Source organism: Schistocerca americana, chromosome 5, assembly GCF_021461395.2.
Source record: "Schistocerca americana isolate TAMUIC-IGC-003095 chromosome 5, iqSchAmer2.1, whole genome shotgun sequence".
Lineage (NCBI taxonomy): Eukaryota > Metazoa > Arthropoda > Insecta > Orthoptera > Acrididae > Schistocerca > Schistocerca americana.
The window spans coordinates 562,598,642-562,616,569 of record NC_060123.1 but is presented as its reverse complement, the minus strand read 5'-3'; the positions used below and the strand labels follow the sequence as shown (position 1 = coordinate 562,616,569).

General features: G+C 41.7%; 1 protein-coding gene across 2 annotated transcripts in view; it reads left to right on the top strand.

Moving 5' to 3' along the window:
• The window catches only part of LOC124615396, a 244,114-nt gene that overhangs the window by 218,682 nt on the left and 7,504 nt on the right, over positions 1 to 17,928 (top strand). For both annotated transcript variants that reach the window (XM_047143227.1, XM_047143226.1), the window contains one exon: positions 1,698 to 1,899. In XM_047143227.1, the coding sequence (XP_046999183.1) occupies positions 1,698 to 1,899 (202 nt within the window). The remainder of the gene's footprint in view (positions 1 to 1,697; positions 1,900 to 17,928) is intronic.

Sequence of the window (17,928 nt, the reverse complement as noted above, 5' to 3'; positions counted from 1 at the left end):
TTTGTAGCTGACCAATAATGCAAGTTCTGTTTGTTTACATAACCGTCCAGATGAAAATGCACCTCGTTGCTTGCCAAGAAAATTTTTTCACCTGTCATCAAATCAATCATATGCTCTGAAAATGCTTTTTGCATTGCATAGCCATTGGGCTTTAACTGCTGAACAATAGCCATTTTGTATGGATGGACATGCAGATCAGACCGCAACATTCGTCTTACTGGGCGGTCAGACATATGCAAAGCAGCAGCTTGTTTACGGGTTAGCTGCCGAAGACTGGCTTCCCCAGCTTCTCTTACTCTATCAATATTCTATGGCATCCAGCCTGATATTGGACAGCCTGTTGCCTCCCGTTTCAATGCTGAACCAGTAGCTCTGAAATTACTCAACCACAGCATAATTGTGTTGCATGTTGCAACATTTCCTCATGGACCTAAATTAAAATGCCTGCAGAACTGCCGCTGCACAGCAACACAGGAATTGCTACTTTTAAAAAATACCTTAACGCACAATGCTCAGCTGATCACTACTCCTGGCTACTAAAAATGTCCATGTGTAGGCTCTGAAATGCGCCATTCCTCACCACCCCACACCATCTATTCACTCATCACGCCGCAGCAAAAACCATCTGATCATTTTGCGGCTCCTTATTCTTTCTTCAGTCACTTTCTATTTTGGAACCATTAGTGGAATGACTCATTTTAAGAAGTGGTTCTCCAAAAAGTTTAATAAATATGGCATGATAAAAAAAAATCCACACATTCATTGGCTGCATTTATAAAATATCCCCTTTCTGATACACACAGTTCCTTCCTACTTTTGTTTCTTGCACCTCTACCCCAAATCCCTGCCTCTCCCACTCTTTAGCCCCCACAATATTACGCCACAGTGGCATATATTCCTTAGCCACTGACTCCACATGTAATTTGCTTGAACACTCTTACTCATACAACTCACTCAGTCCCATCCCATTGGGTTTGCCAATCTAAACCACAGTTAAAGGCGCTGCAGTGATTTGAACAATTAGTATGTTTGTAGTAGAGTGAACTTCAGGTACATCTGCCAACATTGATTTAAGTTTTCGAAAAAAGAAAAGAAAAGAAAAATAAGAGATCTAAATGGGCTCAACTGAATGTACAAATAATCTAACAGTGGAAATTCCAACAATATAGGAAAGATAGACATGTTAAGTTGCAGACAGGCACAAGAAAAAGAAACACACACCATTCAATCACACAAGCAAACACTCCTCATGTATGCACGACTACAGACTGGCAGCTCAGCCCAGAATGCACAAGAAGTGTTTCTCTTTCTTTTTCTGACAAAGGCTGTGGCTGAAAGCATATGTGTGAGTGTCTATTAAATGCACCCGACTCCAAACTTAATGCGTAATGTTTACAGTAACTAGCAATCTGTCTTTCCCTACATTGTTGCATGAATAATTACAACTGATCTCTTTTCTACCTCTTGTCTGTTGCAACCACTTTTGCATGTGTACTTATTACTTGCATGCAAGCAGTTCAAATATTCTGCCTTCACCCATTCTCTTTCTTCTGTTGAATAATTTTTCTGTCTTTCTCTACTTCATATTCCCATCTGTACAACGTTTTTAATCTGTAAAACTATAATTTATCTATAAGATGCTTTCTTTCTTGTTTATATTGTAGCTAATCACCTTACTCAATGTGTGATATTTTCAGGAGCACCAGCATTGCTTTTTAAGGATTTGTGTGTCCCAAGGGAAGTGGATGACAGTACAACTTTAAGTGCAGACCTTTTCCTAAAGCCGGAGTACCTTGGTGCAGTGGACATTGCTGCTGAGTCAGCCAGACAAATGCTATTTGCACGTTGGACACATGCTGTTGTTGCACTTGTTCCTGAATTTTTAACTAGATTTGTAAGGTATGGATTGTATGTAATTGTACAGGTACTTGTAAGTTCTTGTAAGATAAAACTTATTCACGCGTTTCCTGATGAAACATATATCATGAAAATTGCATTTTACTTCATCATTGATGTGTTGTGGGATCCCATTGGCACAGTTATCAATAGAGCAACATGTATGAGTCCTATTTCTCATATCTTATCTTCATGGTCCTTACATGCAGTGTATGTTGGCAGCAGTAGAATTGTTCGGCAGTCAGCTTCAGATGCCAGATATCTAAATTTTCTCAATAATGTTTCTTGAAAAGAACATTGCCTTCCCTCCAGAGATTCCCATTTGAGTTCCCGAAACATCTCCGTAACACTTGCTTGGTGTTTGAACCTACTGGTAACAAATTTAACTGCTTCGATTGCTTCATTCAGTTCGACCTGGTACAGTTCTCAAACACTCAAGCAGTACTCAAGAATAGTTCGCACCAGCATCCTATATGCAGTCTCCTTTGCATGTGAACCACTCTTTCCTAAAATTCTGCCAGTAAAGTGAAGCCGACCATTTGCCACCCCCACCACAGTTCTCACATACTTGTTCGACCTCATATCACTTTGCAGTGCTATTCCCAGATATTTAAATGACTTGACTGTGTCCAGCAGGGCACTATAATACCGTATCTGAGCATTACAGGTTTGATCTTCCTACTCATCCGCATTAACTTACATTTTTCCACATTTAGGGCTAGCTGCCATTCGTCACACCAACTGGAAACTTTGTCTAAGTCATCTTGTATCTTCGTACAGTCACTCAACTTCGACACCTTACCATTCACCACATCATCATCAGCAAACAACTGCAGATTGCTGCCCACCCTGTCAGCCAAATCACCTATGTATATGGATAACAACAACGGTCATATCACACTTCCCTGGAGCACTCCTGATGATACCCTTGTCTCTAAAGAACGCTTGCCATTGAGGGCAACACACTGGGTTGTATTATTTAAGAATTTTTAGCCACTCACATGTCCGTGAACTCATTTCATATGCTTGTACCTTCAGAAACAGCCTGTAATGGGACATTGCGTCAAATGCTTTCTGGAAATATAGAATCTGCCTGTTGCCCTTCATACATAGTTCGCAGTATATCATGTGAGAAAAGGGCAAGCTGAGTTTCGCATGAGTGCTGCTTTCTAAAACCCTGCTGATTCATGCACATAAGTTTCTCAGTCTCAAGAAAGTTTATTATATACGAACTGAGAATATATGCAAGGATTCTGCAGCAGACAGAAGTTAGGTATATTGGTCTGTAATTTTGTGGGTCCATTCTTTTACCTTTCTTATACACTGGAGTCACCTGCACTTTTTTCCAGCCGCATGGGACTTTAGGCTGGGCTAGAGATTCATGATAAATGCAAGCTAGGTAAGAGGCCAATGCTGTAGAGTACTCCTTGTAAAATTGAACTGAGGTTCCATCCGGACCTGGTGATTTATTTGCTTTCAAATCTTTCTGTTTCTCTGTGCCGGGTATGCTTATTACTATGTTGTCCATACAGGAGTCTGTCCAATGGTCAAATGACAGTATGTCTGTACGATTTTTCTGTGTGAAATTTAAAACTTCGGTTTTTGTTTTGCTATCTTCGGTTGCCACACCAGACTGGTCAACAAGGGAACTGAATAGATACCTTAACCTGCTGAGCGATTTTACATACAACCAGAATTTTCTCAAGTTCTCTGCCAGGTCTTTTGCTAAGGCATGACAGTGGTAGTTGCTGTATGCTTTGCGCATAGATCTTTTCACAGACGCACAAATCTCTACTAACCTTCACTTGTCATTATTTTTGCGTTTCCTTTTGAAGTGAGAGTGCAACAGCCTCTGCTTCCTCAGCATCCACCAAATTTCATTATTAAACCATGATGGGTCTCTACCATCCTTTATCCACTTACTAGGCACATAAGTCTCCAGACTAAAATTTACAATTTGCTTAAACTTTGCCCATAATTCCTTTCCATCCATCTTACTGGAACTAAGTGATGCCAATTCACTGTTTGAGTGAGAAGTTAATAACTGCTTATCTTCACTATCTAGAAGAAACACCCTTGTAGCCTTCTTGACTGATTTATTAGCTTTCGTATTCATAGTTACTATAACGCCATCATGATCGCTAATCCTCACTTCTATACTGACTTTTATGTGAAGCTGAATAATGTTTGTGAATTTATCAGCTACTTTTTCTTCTGTGAATTTGCATTTGTGTACACACAGTATATGAAGTTACAGACATTTTGTCTAGACTGATTTTAATTTTCCTAGTGACTTTAATTTTCCTAGTGTGAACCCTCAGTTGTCTTATGGAAACAATGTGTATATGTCAGCAAAATGTAAAAATCTGAAGATAATGGAAGGTATCCACTATAAAGGGGTAAGACTGGCTGCTGGATCCTACAGGACCACTGAGCCACCACTATCCATCCAGTTGGAACTCCTCATAAAGTGTTTGGCAGTTCTTGTCCAACACACAGTCACTAGTATTCCACCTGCTTAATTGCTCACCTGTAAAAATTCCATTCTCTAGTCACCCATGGATAATAGCCATATCATATCTCAGTGAAAACAGATCTAGTGTTACTTCAAATGGATCAGATTCCAGTTCTTGCAAAAGAGTGGAGCTACCATTATTGACTCTTGAGGCCCAAAATGAATGTGTATGTCCTTAAATATAAGAGGGATAGTACTCTGGCACTGATTTATAAAAAGAGGATTTACAGTATCTTCTGCCAGCACTTCAGTAATGTAACAGCTTACACTCATGAATGTAAGCAGAGGAGTTGCCTTGGCTGCTCCATAGATTTACCTTATAGTGCCTTCGAGAGCTGACTACTAGATGAATGTACGAACGTGTGCTGAAAAGTAAAGACTCTGATTTTTTTATGTGAAAACTTTGAAAACTTTTTAAATAAAACAAATGTTATTAACATTCTACTTCTCGAACAAAAGCGCTGGCAGGTCGATAGACACACAAACAAACAATTAAAGGGAACAGCCATGGGCACCAGGATGGCCCCCTCGTACGCCAACCTATTCATGGGTCGCTTAGAGGAAGCCTTCTTGGTTACCCAAGTCTGCCAACCCAAAGTTTGGTACAGATTTATTGATGACATCTTCATGATCTGGACTCACAGTGAAGAAGAACTCCAGAACTTCCTCTCCAACCTCAACTCCTTTGGTTCCATCAGTTTCACCTGGTCCTACTCCAAATCCCATGCCACTTTCCTTGACGTTGACCTCCACCTGTCCAATGGCCAACTTCACGCGTCCGTCCACATCAAACCCACCAACAAGCAACAGTACCTCCATTATGACAGCTGCCACCCATTCCACATCAAACGGTCCCTTCCCTACAGCCTAGGTCTTCGTGGCAAACGAATCTGCTCCAGTCCGGAATCCCTGAATCATTACACCAACAACCTGAAAACAGCTTTCGCATCCCGCAACTACCCTCCCGACCTGGTACAGAAGCAAATAACCAGAGCCACTTCCTCGTCCCCTCAAACCCAGAATCCCCCACAGAAGAACCACAAAAGTGCCCCACTTGTGACAGGATACTTTCCGGGACTGGACCAGACTCTGAATGTGGCTCTCCAGCAGGGATACGACTTCCTCAAATCCTGCCCTGAAATGAGATCCATCCTTCATGAAATCCTCCCCACTCCGCAAAGAGTGTCTTTCCGCCGTCCACCTAACCTTCGTAACCTGTTAGTTCATCCCTATGAAATCCCCAAACCACCTTCCCTACCCTCTGGCTCCTATCCTTGTAACCGCCCCCGATGCAAAACCTGTCCCATGCACCCTCCCACCACCACCTACTCCAGTCCTGTAACCCGGAAGGTGTACACGATCAGAGGCAGAGCCACGTGTGAAAGCACCCACGTGATTTACCAACTGACCTGCCTACACTGTGATGCATTCTATGTGGGAATGACCAGCAACAAACTGTCCATTCGCATGAATGGACACAGGCAGACAGTGTTTGTTGGTAATGAGGATCACCCTGTGGCTAAACATGCCTTGGTGCACAGCCAGCACATCTTGGCACAGTGTTACACCGTCCGGGTTATCTGGATACTTCCCACCAACACCAACCTATCCGAACTCCGGAGATGGGAACTTGCCCTTCAGTATATCCTCTCTTCTCGTCATCCGCCAGGCCTCAATCTCCGCTAATTTCAAGTTGCCGCCACTCATACCTCACCTGTCTTTCAACAACTTCTTTGCCTCTACACTTCTGCCTCGACTGACATCTCTGCCCAAACTCTTTGTCTTTAAATATGTCTGCTTGTGTCTGTATGTGTGGATGGATATGTGCGTGTGTGCGAGTGTATACCTGTCCTTTTTTCCCCCTAAGGTAAGTCTTTCCGCTCCCGGGATTGGAATGACTCCTTACCCTCTCCCTTAAAACCCACTTCCTTTCGTCTTCCCCTCTCCTTCCCTCTTTCCTGATGAGGCAACAGTTTGTTGCGAAAGCTTGAATTTTGTGTGTGTGTTTGTGTTTGTTTGTGTGTCTATCGACCTGCCAGCGCTTTTGTTCGGTAAGTCACCTCATCTTTGTTTTTATATATAATTTTTCCCACGTGGAATGTTTCCTTCCATTATATTGATATCATTAATTTGAATCCAACAATTACGTTTGTTATTGTCACTGTTCCATTTCGAAATCTTTTCTGTCGTCTTATTTTCCTCTTTCTGTTTTTGCCAGTAGTTTCACTTTGTATTCACCTTCTCCTTTTTACCGTAATCTGCTATACTATTTTATCCCGCCTATATATATATATACTCAACAATACGTAACCCACTTCCAAACCATAACCAAAAAATTTTTTTTGCCGCTTTCAGCACTACCGCCGCTATAATATCCACCGTTTCTAGTTCACAAACAGCTCCTTTCACCTTTTAAACAACCATTTCGGCCAGTTCTAATAACTTTCGCTTTATTTCCATTTCCGTTTTTCCCACATCACCGATCATTTTTATCCGCTTCCCACAGGTTTTAACGCCATTATTTCTTCGTCAGACAATTGTTAGCCTCATTTTCATAATCTGCCACCACAATACCACTCCTTTTAATATACTACACACAGTTTTTTCGAAATTTTCCCGAATTTCTCCGTCCTTTAACGTGTTTTGGCGGCAACACAACCACCTAACCTTTATGCACATCGTTGTCTACCAACCCAAGTCCAACATAGCCCAGCTGTAACCAACACCTTTTCGCCTTTTTTCATTCCAAATCTCCAGTTTCTTTCCGGTTCACCTTTATCTCTCCCCATATATTTTTATTTTCATTTTCATTTCACCTCAGGTTACACTTTCCACCTTCTAACACCATGTCACCCTCACAACACCCCCACAATGACCCCATTAAGTTTTATTTACATTCCCTCCGCAAACATGCCTTCGCCCTAGCCAGATTACGCTCGCATATTTTATTTTCTCAGGCTTGTCTGACATTTGGCATTACCCCCAAAGGCCTCACACTCAAAGTTCCCATCTCTGGCTGCAACCCTTCCTTCCATCAGTCCCTATACCAGTTCCAAACTGAACAATCCATTGCCCTCACCCACCTAATCCTTTACCTACACATCAACTCAGCCAATGAACACACCCGTCAACTCCTATCCTTAATAAAAGTCCTTAATCTTTCCTCCCCCACATCCACACCGGCTGTTCAGAGCATCCTCCTACAGGCCAACCGTAAATTAGAACAGCATGCCACCCTCCACCTCAAAAAACTATCCAATCTCCTGGTTTCCCACCTCCGGAAAGGCAACTCACTCACCCTTCACAACCTTTCCAGCAAACCTCAACCTCCTCTCATTGCACACAAACCCAGTCTCTCCCATCTACTCAATCTCCCACTTCCAGCTCCACTCCCTCCAAAACCTCAAAATTCCGATCAACACAATCTGGAACCACAACACCCTAATTCAGTAGTTAACCTTTCCTCCAAACCTCTCTCCCAATCCGAAACCTCTGTCCTATCCAAAGGCCTCACCTTCAGCCCCACTCCCAGATTCAACCAAACAGCCCTCGTCAAAGATTTACTGTCCTACACCCGTACTCTCTGCTGGAAGTATCACTTTGCCACGAAGAAAAATGATCCTAATCCTACTCCTAATGATCCGACTCCTCAAGACACCATCCAAATTGAACCCTGCCTGGAACAGTTCCGTCCTCCGTCACAGCGGGACCCACCTCCTCTTCCTCAAAATCACCCTCTCCAAACCTTCCAGGAATTTCTGACTTCCAGCCTTGCATCTCAATCCTTCTTAAAAAACCTTAATCCTACACCCAACATCACCACTGCTGAAGCCCAGGCTATCCGTGATCTGAAGGCTGACCGATCCATCGTCATTCTTCCGGCGGACAAGGGTTCCACGACCGTGGTACTTGATCGTCGGGAGTATGTGGCTGAGGGACTGCGTCAGCTTTCAGACAACACCACATACAAAGTTTGCCAAGGTAACCCCATTCCCGATGTCCAGGCGGAGCTTCAAGGAATCCTCAGAACCTTAGGCCCCCTGCAAAACCTTTCACCTGACTCCATCAACCTCCTGACCCCACCGACACCCCGCACCCCTACCTTCTACCTTCTTCCTAAAATCCACAAACCCAATCATCCCGGCCGCCCCATTGTAGCTGGTTACCAAGCCCCCACAGAACGCATCTCTGCCTACGTAGATCAACACCTTCAACCCATTACATGCAGTCTCCCATCCTTCATCAAGGACACCAACCACTTCCTTGAACGCCTGGAATCCTTACCCAATCTGTTACCCCCGGAAACCATCCTTGTAACCATTGATGCCACGTCCTTATACACAAATATTCCGCACGTCCAGGGCCTCGCTGCGATGGAGCATTTCCTTTCACGCCGATCACCTGCCACCCTACCTAAAACCTCTTTCCTCATCACCTTAGCCAGCTTCATCCTGACCCACAACTTCTTCACTTTTGAGGGCCAGACATACCAACAATTAAAGGGAACAGCCATGGGCACCAGGATGGCCCCCTCGTACGCCAACCTATTCATGGGTCGCTTAGAGGAAGCCTTCTCGGTTACCCAAGTCTGCCAACCCAAAGTTTGGTACAGATTTATTGATGACATCTTCATGATCTGGACTCACAGTGAAGAAGAACTCCAGAACTTCCTCTCCAACCTCAACTCCTTTGGTTCCATCAGTTTCACCTGGTCCTACTCCAAATCCCATGCCACTTTCCTTGACATTGACCTCCACCTGTCCAATGGCCAACTTCACACGTCCGTCCACATCAAACCCACCAACAAGCAACAGTACCTCCATTATGACAGCTGCCACCCATTCCACATCAAACGGTCCCTTCCCTACAGCCTAGGTCTTCGTGGCAAACGAATCTGCTCCAGTCCGGAATCCCTGAATCATTACACCAACAACCTGAAAACAGCTTTCGCATCCCGCAACTACCCTCCCGACCTGGTACAGAAGCAAATAACCAGAGCCACTTCCTCGTCCCCTCAAACCCAGAATCCCCCACAGAAGAACCACAAAAGTGCCCCACTTGTGACAGGATACTTTCCGGGACTGGACCAGACTCTGAATGTGGCTCTCCAGCAGGGATACGACTTCCTCAAATCCTGCCCTGAAATGAGATCCATCCTTCATGAAATCCTCCCCACTCCGCCAAGAGTGTCTTTCCGCCGTCCACCTAACCTTCGTAACCTGTTAGTTCATCCCTATGAAATCCCCAAACCACCTTCCCTACCCTCTGGCTCCTATCCTTGTAACCGCCCCCGATGCAAAACCTGTCCCATGCACCCTCCCACCACCACCTACTCCAGTCCTGTAACCCGGAAGGTGTACACGATCAGAGGCAGAGCCACGTGTGAAAGCACCCACGTGATTTACCAACTGACCTGCCTACACTGTGATGCATTCTATGTGGGAATGACCAGCAACAAACTGTCCATTCGCATGAATGGACACAGGCAGACAGTGTTTGTTGGTAATGAGGATCACCCTGTGGCTAAACATGCCTTGGTGCACAGCCAGCACATCTTGGCACAGTGTTACACCGTCCGGGTTATCTGGATACTTCCCACCAACACCAACCTATCCGAACTCCGGAGATGGGAACTTGCCCTTCAGTATATCCTCTCTTCTCGTCATCCGCCAGGCCTCAATCTCCGCTAATTTCAAGTTGCCGCCACTCATACCTCACCTGTCTTTCAACAACTTCTTTGCCTCTACACTTCTGCCTCGACTGACATCTCTGCCCAAACTCTTTGTCTTTAAATATGTCTGCTTGTGTCTGTATGTGTGGATGGATATGTGCGTGTGTGCGAGTGTATACCTGTCCTTTTTTCCCCCTAAGGTAAGTCTTTCCGCTCCCGGGATTGGAATGACTCCTTACCCTCTCCCTTAAAACCCACTTCCTTTCGTCTTCCCCTCTCCTTCCCTCTTTCCTGATGAGGCAACAGTTTGTTGCGAAAGCTTGAATTTTGTGTGTGTGTTTGTGTTTGTTTGTGTGTCTATCGACCTGCCAGCGCTTTTGTTCGGTAAGTCACCTCATCTTTGTTTTTGTATATAATTTTTCCCACGTGGAATGTTTCCTTCCATTATATTAACATTCTACTTCTTTATTCTTTATGTCTGCATATTTATTTCTCAGCATAGTCAACCTGGTGGCAAACACATTTCTCCCAACGAGAGACCAGATTGTGCACTGCTTCATCACTATGAAAGTGAAGCCCCCAAAAGTATTCTTTAAGTTGTGGAAACAGATGAAAATCAGATGGGGCCAAGTCGGGACTGTATGGAGGATGATTGATGACATGAACCATTGTTGCAGATGTTGCAAAACTCGAGTGTGGCCAGGAACTGTTATGCTGAAGGAGAGGATGCTCCATGTTTGGACCAACTCTTTGAATTCGTAACTCAATTACAGCAAGCTGTTACTCACACACTGACATAGAACTTATATTACAGATCACCATGTTACACGTAACAATCCAGACCCCTGTAGTGGCAGTTGGTTGCAAATATGTGGACATGTAGAATAAAGACATAGAATGTTAATAACATTTTATTGGTTTAAAAAGCTTTAAAAGTTTTCACACAAAAAATTCAGAGGCAGCACACCCTCATATCATGTGGAATGCTGATGTACATGCTGTCTTGAGGTCATGGGAAGAGATGAGATTTATTTGAATTACAAAATCTCTTTGCTCTTATTCTGAGAGTGCACTCTAAGGTGTCCAGATCATGTATCCAGCACAAAAATCTGTCTACAGGTCAGGAATGATGGCAGTCAAGTTTAGGCTTGCTCTACACACTTAAGGTGTTTAGCAGTGTTCTGAGCACTCTGCTGTGAATGTCGTTGCCAGTGTGAGTGTTAAATATGATTATAGTGAGTTACTTAGTAAATTTTTATTCCATTTGCTGTGATTTGTCATTGCTGGTGGTGGTAAATGACAAATTCTATATAAGCAAGCAAGAGAGATAATTTACAGGGTACATACGTTCTTCGAGTGCAAAGTACGTGTACGTGCCCACCACAACTGGCCCTTGGAACCAGTAACACTGCCTTGAATTGTGCAACCCACCATTTTTCATGAATCAAACTAAAGTGCATCTGGAACACAGCACACACCCCTTTGTGTACTCTAAGTAGGAAGGATATGATACTCTTTAAAGGATACCAAGTCATATAGGAATTTGGAGGGGGGAGGGGGGATAGCAGTCAAGGAGATATACGTGATAGCTACTTAATAACTACTGTGGCAAATTGTAAAGTACGCCTACGTGCAGTGTTCACCGGGCCATGCAAATGAGAAATGAGAACCTGAAGTCAATATAAACAACCCCTTATCAAAGTGTAGTTCTTTACAGCCACTGAGACAAAATGGAATCCTATTAAGTTGCCTGGGCACTGCCCTTTGACACAGGGTCCCACCTGTGCAGTGCATGATTGAGATAATAACCATTGGTTACACCTTTATTTTGTATGAAAGTCTGAAACAGCTATTGGTCGTTTGTCTCTCCTCACCAAAGTGTTGGGAGGGAGCAATTAAAATGTTGCAGCCTAGCTTTAGGTGTGCTGTACTGACACTGATAACTGCCCTGTCATATCCATTTTAAAACAAATGACATAAAATGAAAGAAACTACCATAAAATGAGGCTACTTCAACCATTGGGGTAACACAAGCCATTTTGCAAGGCAATCTTTAAATACTGCTATTGGCATCATTGTCGTGAGCTTGGAAGGTTTTGTTGTTGCTGTTGTGTGTGTAAGTTTTTCTCTAAGTCTTGGAAAATAGGTTGACAATCGAAGGTAAATTTACATAATCACTTTTCTTCCAGATAAATTTTAGCACAGTTTTTTATCCATCAAAACATTTCTTGCTGTAATGGTGTTCCCCAACAAATTTTAATGCCACCGCTTTCCAACATAACCTCAAACAATACTTTAACTCTTTTGCTACTTCACAACATTTGTTTCCAAAACAGTTCTTTTTTAGTGTTGAAAAGTTTGCAGTCATGTCATATATGGGCAACATATGCCACCTGCAAAAGAGTGGTTTTCGTTACCCCGTACTATAGAGTATAAATCTAAAAGAAATAATTGCCATGTTGTCACTTATTTTATGAAACAGTATGGTCCAAAAGTATCAAAGACATGTTGGCGTTTGAAAATATTAAGATTATACCGAAGGTAGATTTAAAAAGTTGTAAAAGCAATGGAGAATGGTCTTGCATTTAGGCAGGCTTCTGAAAATTCTCCATTGAAGAGCAAAATGTGTGAGGGTGGGTGGAGATTGGGGATCCCCGTTAGTAGTGTTTGATATCGGGTTGGTTGTCGAAGGCCTATCTTGACTGAAGTGGATGGAATGAATAGTGATTTAAAGACAAAATGCCAAGCCCTGATTTTGCTGAAGGATTCATAAAGAGACACAATATCACCCTTACTAATCGTCTGCACCAAAATATTAAGACAACTGGGAAGCTGTGAGCAAAGAAACAATGAACAGTTAGTTTGATGAAGCTCATAGTCTAGCTTTTGGACCTTGACCAATGCACGATAGTGAATTATGATGAAACAAACAGGGCAAATGACCATCAAAAAGGGGGGATTACAGTTAGAAAAGACACATGCCATCCTGAAGTCATTAGTGATTACTCGAAGTTTTTAAGCACATCAGTTAAGTTTTCGAGAAGTGCTGATGGAATCCTACTTTTTTCTTATATCACTTTTAAGGCAGGATATCTGTATTACATATAGACCAAAAATTACCAAAGGGTGCTGTCTATAAAAGATTAAGAGTTGACAATTTACCCTAGAAATATATGAAGACTTGTACATGAATATAGCAGTTCTGTGTTTTCGACAAGAAGGTTGTTAAGATTCTGGTAGGGGATAACCTGGCAAGCCACTTATCACCACATATCACTGAAGAATGCAAGAAAAACATCAAGTTTGTACTGCCACCCCCATATAGTACACACTACACACTGTACCCAACCACTAAATGTAGCTTTCTTTTGGCCATTGTAACGAAAGTGACATGACATTTTACATGAATTGAAAAATAAGAACTGTGACGCTATGTTTAAAGACAAGTTCCCTCGACTTCTGATGAAGTGTGTTGTTGGGTTAGGTGAAGAAACCATCAAGAACAACTTGAAGTTTGGTTTTAAAGCAGCAGTGGTTGTGCATCTAGACTGGAAACATTTTCTGAAGAGGCCTCCAGGTAGTAAATTTAGAACTATATGAAAATTTTTGTTCTAGCAATAGTCATTTGAAGGTTTTCTACAAGAGAGCAGACCCAACCCATCTAAGTACAGAAGAAAAGGAAACTTGATATTCTAGCTGGAATAGGCACTGAAGGAGTAGAAATTTTGGAAGCACAAGACTACAACTTTGCACCTAAAGTAAGCACTTCAAGAAAGAGAAGTATAAATGCCCCAGTAATTCAGATTCAGGAGACAATAATGTGGAGTTCTCACTGCAGAATGCCAGTAATTCAGATTCAAGAGATGATAATGGGGAGTTTTTGCTGCAGTATTCTCATTCAGATCTAATTCTAAGTAATTCGTCTGATTCTTGTTTTAATATAGAAAAGGAATTCCTGTTGTGACAAAGGAAAGGAAAGTGCGAATATATGATGTTAAACCTGATGTTTGTGCTATTGGCACTCTTACAGTTGACGAAGAGACAAAATGGGAAATATTAAAAATCTGTTTTGCCATCGTAATAAAAATAAACCTGAGGAAAAAGTGTAAAGGTGAAATTTTTTCAGAAAAGCTCCAAATCACTGGGAAATGACTGTGTTCCCAATAGTGTATGATGAGATAGATGTACACATCTAAAATGTTGTCAGTGTTGTGCAGCCTATAACAGTTCATAGGAGATGCTATATATTCCCTTTTGCAAAAAGTGAACTTTAATAAGCCAAAATTGCAGCAAAAAATCTTGAGCTTCATTTGTAATAAACTTGATCTGAAAAATGGCAGGTTCCTGGCAGTGATAGTCTTTGGAAGTTCCTTGGCTTTTTGTTGACACCAGTTCGTTTTTTTCAGTTTGACATTTCTGCTTCAGCCCTTGAAAGTGTGTTTTCTTTTCAGCGGAGGATTGATCTTGAGCAAGAGATTGTTACGCATCCCACTTGACACTTATGAGGTTCTTAATCTCTTCATTGTTGTCATCAAATCAGTAATTTTACTTCTTTGCATCAAAACCAATGACCTCCTCTGCAGTCTTCGTGATAATGTTTTTTAAGTCGTCCGGTTTTGTTCAACACCTGTTCTGTTAACTGTGGTATTTGTAAGTCAGTCCAAAAATGTGTCTTGCTAGAGAGCAAACAGTTTCATTCAACCAGCCGTTTATATTGAATTTTCTCATGGAATGATTTGAGAAGTAGGATGTGGTTTACGATGGGTGAGGATACCCAGATGGCTGTTTCTGGGATCAGGACATCTTTCTTGACACTGTTGAGTGATGATATAGTCAATGAGATGCCAAAGTTTGGAGCGTGGATGCCAGATGCCATTGACTTGCAGAGTTTTTATGTGGAATAAAAGAATTATGTGGGACTGTTTGTTTGTCATCAGGAACTCTGAAAGCTGCCAACAGTACAACAATCCTCACTGACAGTCAGGACATCTTGAATGCAGGAAAGACCATTTCAGCTCACTCTTAAACTGTATTTCTACTGCTGCTGATGACTTTCTCGAATGTGGGTCACAACATCCAGCACAAGATTGTGTGGCAGTCCCACCGACATTTCATGAATTCAGCTAGGTTCTAGTTAATATGAAACCGAGAAAAGCACCCGGACCTGAGCAACCTCCCCTTGGAGATCATTCAAAGTGGTGGCTTGCCTCTAAAAACCAGACTCTTCTCCCTGTTTCTTCTAATGCAGGAAACTTTTAAGGTACCGGCTGATATTAAGAGCTCCACAACTGTCACCAAATTTTTAAAAAGGCGACTGAAGCATATGCAGTAAACCATGGCATATCATTGCTGTCTGTGGCTGGTAAAATTTTTACTAGTATTCTGTTGAATCGCCTTTAGACTGCAGGAGAATTGCAGGAAACAACATAAGTCATTACCGTTTGTGTCGTGTGACCTAGATAAATTTCCATTAGTAATGGGCTTAAACAAGGATGTGTCCTCGCACCAAAGTTTTTTTTCTCTGTACCTAGCAGCCATTCTTAATGAGGCAACATCTGTAAACAGTGTAGGAATAGAACTTAAATACAAATTTGACAGAGGGCTATATAATCAGTCTGGACTGCACTCTAAAAGGTTCACAAGCCTCACTCGGGGAACTGAACTGCAGTATGCTTATAACAATGCTTCTCCAGCTCACACACCCAGTGAGCCGCAACTGTATGTAAATTGTTTCAGTACTGCATATAAATGGTTTGGCTTGACCACACACACACACACACACACACACACACACAAAAGAAAAAAAATGTACTACCACAGCCAGCTCTGAAACTGCTTTTCTGAATTTCAGTATCTCTATTTCCAGCACACTTTGGAATAATACATCATTTCCTCTATCTAGGAAAACTAATTGCTCATCGGAAAAGGACATCAAGCAAAGGATGGATGCCACACATGTTGCTTTTGAATGTCTTGTACACTGAGTCTCCCTGTCACTATGCACCAAACTGTTGGTGTGTCAAACAGTTGTTGTTTCTACCCTGCTCTGTGGTTGTGAAAGCTAGACAATATATCACCCTGATCTTGACAAACTAGAACACCTCAACCAACAGACACTTAGATGCATTATGAACATCAAATGTGGTGACTTCTTATCAAATACTACTGTTCGTGAGAAGGCTAAGTATAGGGTGAAAGCCACCATTATTGGTCACTAACTCAAATGAATTGGGGATGTCCAGCAGATGAGAAACAACAGACTTCATCAATAAATTTTGTATAGTGAAGTTAGCACAGGTAGAAGGTCCCATGGTGCTCCTCTGAAGTGCTGCAAAGAGCGTTTCAAGAAGAATGTAAAAAGTTTAAAAATTGACCCAAGTAATTGGTGCACCACAGCAGAAGATCATTAACATTGGTGCACAGCTGCTTCAGCTGCTGTCTTACATTTTGAGCGGGAATGATTGAGGCAGGAGAATTAAAAACATCAGAGATGCAAATTTTGCCAGGCCTAGGCATGGCCCCCACCATCTGTTATGTGTAATGTATGTGGCCACATGTTTCATGCCAGGATTTGTCTCTTAAGTCATCAAAGGTATCTCCATACCTGAACTCTCTTGCAGTTGTGGAAATGCAGGAGAAAAATGAAAACTTGGACGTGAATATCAGCTGCCACTGCCGACAGTATGAAAATTATAAAATTGTAATTGAGGAACACCTTTTCAAAAGTTGATAAAGGCAAAAAAGTAAATTTTTGAGGAAACGTGTTTTTTAAACATCATACCCAAATACTAATTATGTAAATGAGGTAATGTAACATTTACACTGCTTTTGTAGGCATGATTCCGATTGTCTGTTTAATTTTTCTCAGTGTTCATTTTTTATATCAGAGTAGAGTGACAGGTTTTTTCAGAAGTCTGTAAATGCATAGATGGAAGTTAAAAGTTTTTTAGTATTTGCAGTCAATGTGATTTTTTCAGTCTCTTTTTTCATCTTTAACATTAATCACAAAGAAAGCTTATTTATCGTTCTTTTGTATAGAAATACAATAGTGCACCACAATATAACACATTAATATAATATTTTTCCATAAATGTTTGATAAGCAGAAATGCAAAATGCAACAGACATCATTGAAATTAAAAATACTGGCAACAGCAATACAAACTGGGAACCTACAGATCCTTTTCAACAATGTCCTCATAAACTCATCTGCTCCTTCTGGTATGTTAAAATGCATCATCAATTTTAAGACATTCTTTCTCATCTCCTTGCTGATCGTGTTCTTCTTTTCTTAAATGGCTGATTTCTTTACTGCCAGGCTTCAGAGTCTGGATTTCCTTAACTCAACCTCTTCAGGACTTCCAATATAAGTGTCCAGTAATGACAACAATACCTTCTTCTTAGACTTTTCATAAACCAAAACTTGCTGAGCAGTTATTTTTAAGGGATCTTAGATCATAGGGCTTTTAGTGTACTGGACATGAGATCCTTTGCTTTCCAATATTTATTTAGTTTGTTTATGATGCCATGTTGTTCCAGCACTTTATAATATTCGGTCAGTGAAAGAATATCTTTCTTTCTTTCCTTTTTTTTCACTCTGTCATGACGCATATGGCTGTGACCATGGAAAGGGAAATAATGCACCAGCTTATTAAATATACTGCTTTCTTCTGTAAAGGCAGTTAGTGTGCCCATCATTACTATATTTTTATTTTGACTGGTACATGAATCAGAAAACCCTTCATTCGGTCTTTGTTTCCAGCCAAATATGAAAAGCAATCCTTTCCTTTCTTTGTGTTCAGGAATGAATCATAATGCATAAATTGTGTCTCCAAACCTGTCTTGAA